The 9,445-nt window shown below is 39.9% G+C and overlaps 1 protein-coding gene across 1 annotated transcript; it reads right to left on the bottom strand.

Annotated features, from left to right (window-relative positions):
• Positions 1-435: 435 nt before the first annotated feature.
• On the bottom strand, positions 436-9,224 carry ACTA2 (actin alpha 2, smooth muscle). The gene is made up of 9 exons (XM_084289856.1): positions 9,190-9,224; positions 6,473-6,644; positions 5,087-5,215; positions 4,513-4,623; positions 3,924-4,008; positions 3,669-3,830; positions 3,236-3,427; positions 2,119-2,300; positions 436-1,346 (listed from the first exon to the last, which is right to left on the bottom strand). The coding sequence occupies exons 2-9, from the start codon at positions 6,599-6,601 to the stop codon at positions 1,203-1,205; spliced, it is 1,134 nt and encodes a 377-aa protein (XP_084145982.1). The 5' UTR covers positions 6,602-6,644; positions 9,190-9,224; the 3' UTR covers positions 436-1,202.
• Between the last annotated feature and the right edge of the window lie 221 nt (positions 9,225-9,445).

Below are 9,445 nucleotides of genomic sequence, written 5' to 3' on the forward strand. Positions count from 1 at the left end.
AACCCAACAGTTACACAGTCACAGTAAATAACAGGTGCTATTGCAGAGTTTACAGCTTGAAGATAAGGAGTAACAGGTAAGTGAGGTAAATAAACTATTGAGTTTAAGACAGGAAAAGAGGTAACAAAAATAAATAGCATCCTTTATCCTGAACTCTAATGAATACAGAGTGCAGCAAGTTCCTTGGAACTGACCTTTTCCAGGTCTGCCTCGTGATTACTTTATTCATACATATATATATATATACTTGTAAGACAGTAGTAGTACTGGCTTCAACTTCTATGCATATACTTCTATTTTAATATCAATTTCAATGTATTTAAGACATAAGTGGAATCAGAAAAGTCACAGAAAAAGAAAAAATTCTAAAAACATTTTAATCTGCTCTGATTACATTATATCCCCTTACGTATCCCACCCCACCCCTGCAAAAAAAAAAGTTCTGAAGAGCAAGTGTATTAAGCCAGCTTAATTACCCTTTAGACCTTGCTAGAAATCCAAACAACAAAAATAGACTACACTCATCCTGAGCACATGTAATAGAAAAGTCACGTGTTCAATCTAATATCAGAACTTAGGTATGCTCTAAAAGAACAGGTTTTGTTTCTTTAAAGAAATCACCTGGAATTGCTGTATAAAGCATTGTACCTCTGGGCCATACAATGAGAGAACTTCTTCTAGCATGACAGCTGTGAATTAAGTGATGTAGACAGATAATATTTCTGGTTAGAGCAGATGCAGAGCAGAATGCGCATGCACATCCTGGTATCGAACAGACACTATGCTTCTTTAGTGCTGCCCAGAGCTTCAAAAATCAAGACTAGCTCTGCTTGCAGACTAAAATGCAGACTAAAATGTGGCTGAACATCAACAACATGCTGCCTGATAGTCCAGCATTTTCTAGCACTGATACCATTGAGCAAGAGGTATTTGCTACTTTTTCTATTAAGCCCAGTATAGTGTGGTAACAAATTTACGCCACAAGATGGAGCTTCACACCAGCTGTAATGGTACGTCCAAAAATGTGTCTTTTTAAAATAGGAGCAGCAATCTCATTTGCATATTTAAAATTTATTCCAAAAAATACATAGTATCCAATTAATGAGTCATGATGAAGGATTTATGGAATGAAATTATAAGAATGTATTTTCCTGAATACATTCACAGTAATACACTAAAAAGACATATAAAGATAAAGCAATTTAAAAGCACTTGCGGTGAACAATGGATGGGCCGGCTTCATCGTATTCCTGTTTGCTGATCCACATCTGCTGGAAGGTAGAGAGGGAGGCAAGAATAGAGCCTCCAATCCAGACTGAGTACTTACGTTCAGGAGGAGCAATGATCTGTTTAAGAAATAAAAACATTAAACACAACTTTCAGCTGTGAATTTGTTATACAGAAGTATTAAAGCAGTGATATTTGATATTAATGAAAACAGTGTATTTGTACACATTAGTGTCATCCCTTGCCATCCCAGTCAGCCATTGCAGCAAGTCATAAAGTTAAAAAGTTGTTATTGAAATCTGAACCTAAGTCCTCAATTTTTACAACTGAGTCAGTTTGACCAGTAAGAGTGTATTCATGACTGCAAATGAGAAAAGAGGAAAAACAGTTTTCATATAATATATGAGACAAAACACGCAATGGTAGCCAAGGAGGGTTTGGAAGAATGAGTGACCTAGAACACCCTTACTGGTATAGCTGACAAAATGTTTGCAAAGCAAGAAAGGGGGAAGATTCAAAGCAGCAGAGAGAAGATTGGCTGGTGAGACTCTCTTTCTTTACTGAATTGTAGGCTGAGGGCAGAGCCAGTATTTCTCCTTCGTTCCCCTTTCCCTTAACCAAAAAGGGCTGAAGAAGCTTGATACAGCCCCAGGAAAAATTATAATTTATGCTGTTAGGGCAGTTTGCAGAACATAGCATGAGAAAGAAAGTCAGAGGGGAGATTATCTTCCAGCAACCAGGGTGATTCTTATAGTTACCAAGCAATTATTATTTACTATAACATACAGACTTGATTGAAAAAGAATTTTGTGAAGTGTTACTGTTTTTCATTAGATTTTTGAGGATGTTGCACATGCCAGCTAAAGTAGTCTACAAGTAATTGTGCCATACCTTGATCTTCATGGTGCTGGGAGCCAGAGCAGTTATTTCCTTTTGCATCCTGTCTGCAATGCCTGGGTACATGGTAGTGCCTCCAGACAGCACATTGTTGGCATAAAGATCCTTTCTGATGTCTATGTCACACTTCATGATGCTATTGTAAGTGGTTTCATGAATGCCAGCAGACTCCATGCCTAGAGAAGTTACATGAGAACACTGAGGAAGCAACTCCTTACAGGGACTTTAAATTGTTAATACAGAACGGACAACATGAACTGCAGTGTCTCTTTGGAAGACACCAGTCTTCAGAGCTACAGAAACTGGAAAGTCTTTCTGCAGCTGTTTAAATTATTGGAGTTCCTTGAGGGTACAGCCCTCCCCTGCTTACACACACAACGCCTCCTTAAAAAGAAAGCCAGGGGTGTGGGTGTACAGTCTCCACTAGGCTTTTGCAGAAATCTCATAAGTCCAAAGAATTCCTTATATGGTCCTGGAATCATTTGTTGTTTTTTTTTTTTTTCTTCTTCCTTTCTTTAACTGAGACAGCTCAGAGACAGAACAGTCAAAATATGTCCTAATACCTCTAAGTATGCAGCTACTGTATCAGTTTCTAAGCTGAAATTTACCAATCAGCAGAAACTACACGGGATTTTTACATGACCTTGCTGCAAGCCTGCCTTCATAGCTATTGATTTGCTCTGCAAATGTACAGAACCATGGATTCAGGATTTGGAGTAGTCTTTTGGAAGAATAAAAGTAGTGGTTTTTGTTTTGTTTTTTTTAACCCCTCCCTGCAAGCACATTCAAACTACAACCCTCACACTATTTAGAAAAATGTCTCTGCAGCCATACTTTTTGTAGTAGCCAACTCCATAACATACAAAATGGTGTGGGCCCGAAGCCAGGAATAAACATTCAAGGTTTATTTTGGGAAAGTATTTTGCTTTACTGTTTGACATAAAGTTCCTCCCACTGTATTAATAGTGCTGTTTTAAAGATTAGTTTATAATGGGCAATAGGACACACTTGTGTATACATCTAAGTGTGCTAGCAAGGTGTACAATCAAACCAAAACATGGACTTAATATTTATGTGCAGCTTACCAAGGCCAAACAATCACTCAACCTACCAATGAAAGATGGCTGGAAGAGGGTCTCCGGGCAGCGGAAGCGTTCATTTCCAATGGTGATCACCTGACCGTCAGGAAGTTCGTAGCTTTTTTCCAGCGAGGAGGAAGAGGCAGCAGTGGCCATCTCATTTTCAAAGTCCAGGGCCACGTAACACAGCTTCTCCTTGATGTCACGGACAATTTCACGCTCCGCTGTTGAGATGATTGTGTTTAGAATGGTGCTCAGAAAGGGCCCAGATGTATCAACAGCTGGTTCCCTTTCATCCTCTAACACCCTCCCTATTTATTACTCTAATGCCAGTCTTGCTCCCCTTTCCTGTTGGATTCTTTCTTGCTAAAAATCAACTGCGGAACCACTGCTATCCCTTCCAAGGCCACTAGAAGCATTGCACATTAAATAACTCCCCTCCTCATTTTAGTAGCATGTTCTTACCAGTGGTCACAAAGGAATAGCCACGTTCTGTCAGGATTTTCATGAGGTAGTCTGTCAGGTCACGGCCAGCCAGGTCCAGACGCATGATGGCGTGCGGCAAAGCGTAGCCTTCATAAATGGGCACGTTGTGGGTGACACCATCCCCAGAGTCGAGCACAATCCCTTTGAGGAGACAATACGCACAATTCATTCTCAGCTGCACACCAAAATGCTTTTCTATTTCATATGCCTGTGCCACCATCCCCAGAGGCCTACCTGTGGTACGTCCAGAAGCATACAGGGACAAAACAGCTTGAATAGCTACATACATGGCTGGCACGTTGAAAGTCTCAAACATAATCTGAAATGAAATTAAGATAATCAGTTTAACAGTAGGGATCTTAGCTTAGTTGTAGCCATACACTGAAAGAGAGATTTTCATATTTATTGATAGTTGGTAATAACAAGGAAGGAAAACACATCTAAATCCATATGTATTTGTCCTATAAGACATTTCTCTGTGTCTGGTCTATATCTATGATGTATGAATAATAATACATGCATATATTAAAGATCATTTTGTGATAGGCCTAGACAAAAAAAAATAATACTAATAAAAAGATGAAGGTGATGTACACTTGAACAGACCAAGGCTTTCATATTCAGAACTGATATGTTGACTTTTTAAAGTAAATGCAATAATGTACAAATTTGACACATGGTCACACTGCACTTTCCATCTTCCATTACTAAGAGATGCACACTACTGGAAAGTCAAGCTGACACGACTAACTGAAATTATGAATTTCACATCCTGCTGAATTCACAAACTTGGAATTATTCCATAGCTTCAGAGTGAGATTACCTGGGTCATTTTCTCTCGATTGGCTTTGGGATTCAATGGTGCTTCAGTCAGCAGAGTTGGGTGTTCTTCAGGTGCAACACGGAGTTCATTGTAGAAAGAATGATGCCAGATCTGAGTGCAATGGAAGAAGGCAAAGGAGAAAGAAATACCATCAACTAGCAGCTCAGAATCACTTTCAGACAGGTATAATGCTCCAGCATTCTGCTTACAGCATTTCAGAGACAGATAAGTAATGTTTCACATACAGTTGTTCTTATTGCCTCCATAGGTATTACAAAGTAACTTGAAAAAGAAAAACACAATCCTCAGGTTAAATATATCACTGCTAGTGGTATATGATTTCTAAGAACACGCTAGTAAATGAAAATAAATACATTCTTACAGTAGAAGATACAGAGCCAAATAGGCTTTATTCCAGCTCGCTGTTAACAAGCTTTTCATTAAATCACACTTGATAGCATGACACTTTCATCTCTAAAATTTATTGAGTAATCTGTAAACATTTGGTTCAAGTGTTTTTTTTTTGTTTGTTTGTTTTTTACCAGTGATACACATCATTTCAATGCTGAAGTACCTTCTCCATGTCGTCCCAGTTTGTAATGATGCCATGCTCTATGGGGTATTTCAAGGTCAGGATTCCTCTTTTGCTTTGGGCCTCGTCACCTACATAGCTGTCTTTTTGACCCATACCAACCATCACACCCTATAAAATAACACAAATGGAGTTATTCCCTCAAGGAGAGGTGTCACAAACACTTCTTATAACAACATTGGCTGATATAAATCCAGTTGTCAGTGATACTAGTAACAAAATACTTTAAGAATACTAATTATTGGAAAATTACACATTGCTCTAATTTCCAAAATGAAATGTTTAGCTAACTTAAACCTCTGGAGTTCACGTTTCCAGTACAGTAAAAACAAAGAGCACACAAGTACAATTTTTATACCATGGTAAATTACATAAAAAAGTAAGTACAATATTAAATTCATCAAGATGAAGTAGAACAATAGGCAATTTATAATGTTCACTGTTTAGGGATGACCTGCCTGTTAAAGTATAATAAAGTGGAGTTAAAGCGGAAAGCGACATTGTGCCATTTAAGGGCCAAGATGCAGCAATACACACTTCACATTTTCCAAAGCTTAAAATTATTATGATTATTTTTAACTTTTTTTTTTTTTTTTTTGAGACTAAAATATTGCCATTAAAGATATAAACAATTTAAATCTATGAGTACAGTTTACACTTTAGGGTATTTTTGTGGATCCTGTAGAAGTGGTCCTTGGACCAGAAACTGGAAACTACTCTATGTATTAAATTAGAAATACTGTCAAAAGAACCAACAACTAACAAACAGTATATACTAGGATGCTTTGACTACATAATACTCCTATCTGAACTTTGTCATTACATGCTCCAAACCTTGGCTTCTCTAACAGTTTTGTCTTGGAAACACTTAAATGTAAAACCTGAAGCTAAAGAAAATCAATCCTAGATGAGTGCCCATTTGTGCCTATAAAGCTAAATGAATAAAGTCAGGAAGGCTGATAGGAAGCTGACTGAAACCTTCTCCTTCCTCCTTTAGCTCTCCATACATCATCTATCACCAGCTTTTATGGCAGTCAAAAGTTACAGATGCTTCTCTGTCAGGCTTGTTTGCTTTTAGACTATCTTTACTCATCAAGTTCTTTGGGTGATCCAGAATCAAGGGACAGGAAGAAGAGAGCATAGAAGGAAGTGAAAAAAATTAAAAGGATTCCTCTCACAAGACTAGACATTGCTTTGACTCAGGTGGCTGCACTGCTGGACTTCTGCCTGGGAGTACTGTGTTACACTGACCTCCCAGGGCTCTATTTGCACCAGACGCAGGAAAAGGTGGCTCTGGGTGGTCAGCTGGGGATGGGGCAGCAAAACCTTCTACAAACCAAGTGTGGAATAAATAAAGCAGTTCATCACCTGGTGCCTGGGACGACCCACGATGGAGGGGAAAACTGCTCTCGGAGCATCATCCCCAGCAAAGCCGGCTTTGCAGAGCCCTGACCCATTGTCACAAACAAGGGCAGTGCTGTCCTCTTCCTCACACATCTTCTATGTCAGTGTTCTCAGGACCTCCAGACAGGAAACAGACCTATAAAAACAGCAGGAAAATAATTAGGAAAAAATATATATATATAAAAAAAAAAAAAAAGCAAACCTCAGAGAACCAGTCTTGAAGACAGAGAACTGTATGAAAGGAACCATCACACAGAAATACTGTATGCACCAGACAGTATTCAAGGGATTCCAGAGGAGAATTCCAATCCTGCTGCATGGACAGATGGATCATTACAGCTCTGGGACAGCAAACGTTTATCTAAATTTGGTCAGAGAAATCCACTGCTGGGGGGTGAGTGGGAGATAAAAAAGACTGCTGGACTGACAGCTGCAAAAACAAAGATCCCTTTGCATCAGATTTAACACAACATCCCCTGCTTTTCTATCATTTTGATAAAACCAGTGCACGTGGAAAGCTAACAGATGTAAGAGCACTTTAGCCATCGCCATTTAGTCTTGGAGTTCCCAAAGAATTAGCACTTCACCTGCTAGTCATGTACCAGTGGTACACAACGCAGACATTATACAGTGATAAAGACACATACCCACTGAGTCAAGATGTCCAGCTAGGATTATATTTTTCCCTTTTAAAATAGAATAAAGGTTCCTAATATAGAAGGAAAGAATAAATAAATAAATCAGCCCTCCCTTAGTTACTCGGACAAAAAAAAAAATCCCAATTTTAAAATGAAGTCAGGGACAGCGTGTGTTTCAAAAACTGGCCATAGCATATGCTCTATCATAACTTCAAGCCAGCTAAAATCTTGCATTTAGAGTGACAGAGTAATTTATACTGGCTCCCTGTTTCAGTAAAACAGAAATTGTTTTCCTCCTCAGACAACAGGAAGATAACATGAGTAATAAAAATGCTTTGAGGGTTTTGTATTAAAGTCAATTATAGAAACAAGCCCTGAATACCAGCACTCAGAAGAACTATTTGCCCACAATTTATTGTGTGGTAGGGAACCACCTGACTACCTGGGATCCCAGGCTTCCATGCAGAATTCAACAAATTGCAGTGTGTTAAGAGCTAAAGGAGACAGCTGTCATCTACCAACCCAACTGGCTCCTCACACAGTCCCTAAAACCTTCTGCCACAGAATATTGGAACTGGAGGACAAAGTGGCAACGGGGTCAGTGAGAGCCATGGCTGATGAGCAAGGGTGTGTACAAAGCCGCTCAGCCTGTACCCGGGTGGAACAAGCAGGGACAGCCTCTGCCCATCCTTCACTTCAGATCCCCCATCCCGTCCCAGCCATGAGACACGGCTGTAGTGCTGCTTCTGTAGGCTGCATGGGTGTAGAAGAAGAAAAGGACATGGAAAACCCAACTTGACGTGCTCCAGATACTTTATCGTTATTCCCAAGAAGGAAAAGTAGGTTGCATTTATTAAATTTACTCTTGGGGAAACAAGCTCTTTATATTGAAGCATTTACTCAATGGGGCATAATTGTTATCTAACGTGAATGAACAGAGTGGTTTAGACAAACCATTTCCTAATTAGGAAGCAGGCTTTTCAACTGGCTGTTTTTGGAACAGAGCTAGAGGTCAGGGGGTTTGCTCAAACCAATCGCAGGGAATGCGATGCCAAAAATCACTTGGGGGAGGGGAAAGAAGGGGGCAGGAAAGGCTACATTTCTGAGCTCAGAGGACTCTAAATGAAAACCATATTTAGTAATAAAGCACAAAAAGTTGAAAAATCAAAGCTGAATCATTCAGCCAGGATTCTCTGGTGCCAAGCAGTGCGTTACAGCTCAGGATTGCTGTGGCATGCAGTAGTAAAACCCTGCAGCAGCAAATGTCACTCAGCACTGTGGAATAAAGCAAAATACTCTCCCAAACAATTAACACAGTATCTAGCCTCTTACCTCTACCTGCTTTACATCTAAAGATAACCAATCCCTTCACCAGTCTCCACAGCATGCTATTAAGAGAACCCCAGCCTCACAAGGAACACTGTGTGTAACCTGTTCCTTACTAAAACATCTGGCATTTAGCAGAGCATTAGTATCACATTCATGAAGACAGGGGTATACATGTACATACACATGCATCCTCATTGCATCCTTTTAGATACTGATATATATATATATACATATTTTTTGCATGCTTCCAGCCCTTATTACAGTCATAATTCTCCAAAACACTCGTGTCACCCTAAGCTAAGAGCAGTGAGGCAAACCTGCTGAGAAACCCTGCTATACAGTGGGCAAATTTACCACCCCCTCAGGAACTCTGTTGTGTCCAACACCAACAGCCCAGGGGCACAGGTTCACTGAAACACAAACACAGCTATCATTCCAGCTGCACCACCACACAGCCTGTGTGCCTTTAGACAGTTTCTGGAGCATTAGTGGAATCAGCAAAATCATCAGGTTGATTTCCCTTTCAGAAGTGCCATAAAATAAAAACAACTCAGTGTAGATACTACAAGCATTTTATCAATTCAGTTCTACTAAGTAACGCATAAGCAAACTGCAGTACAACAGTACATCCTCCTGAATCACTTCCATCTGACATAACTTAATTAAAGTCCTCCACAAAACCGTAAATCACACTGTTGGTTCAGTGCCACTTACCCTGACAGTGCTTGGCTGTGGATAGCGGCCCTGGGATGGTGCTCTGTGTATCTGAAAGCACAGAGATTATATAGCCCCTTCAGCTCTTCTCCTCCCACCAGCCTCCCAAACAAGGAGCAGAGACAGACAGAGACAGAGCCGAAGTCTCTAACAAAACCATATAGGGACCTTATTACAAAAACCTCTAATCTGGGTGGCCACAGGCCCTGGGTCTCTTCCACTGCATTCCAATGTAGAGCTCATGAAACAGGAGGAG

Source organism: Netta rufina (genome assembly GCF_964035555.1).
Source record: "Netta rufina genome assembly, chromosome: 7".
NCBI lineage: Eukaryota > Metazoa > Chordata > Aves > Anseriformes > Anatidae > Netta > Netta rufina.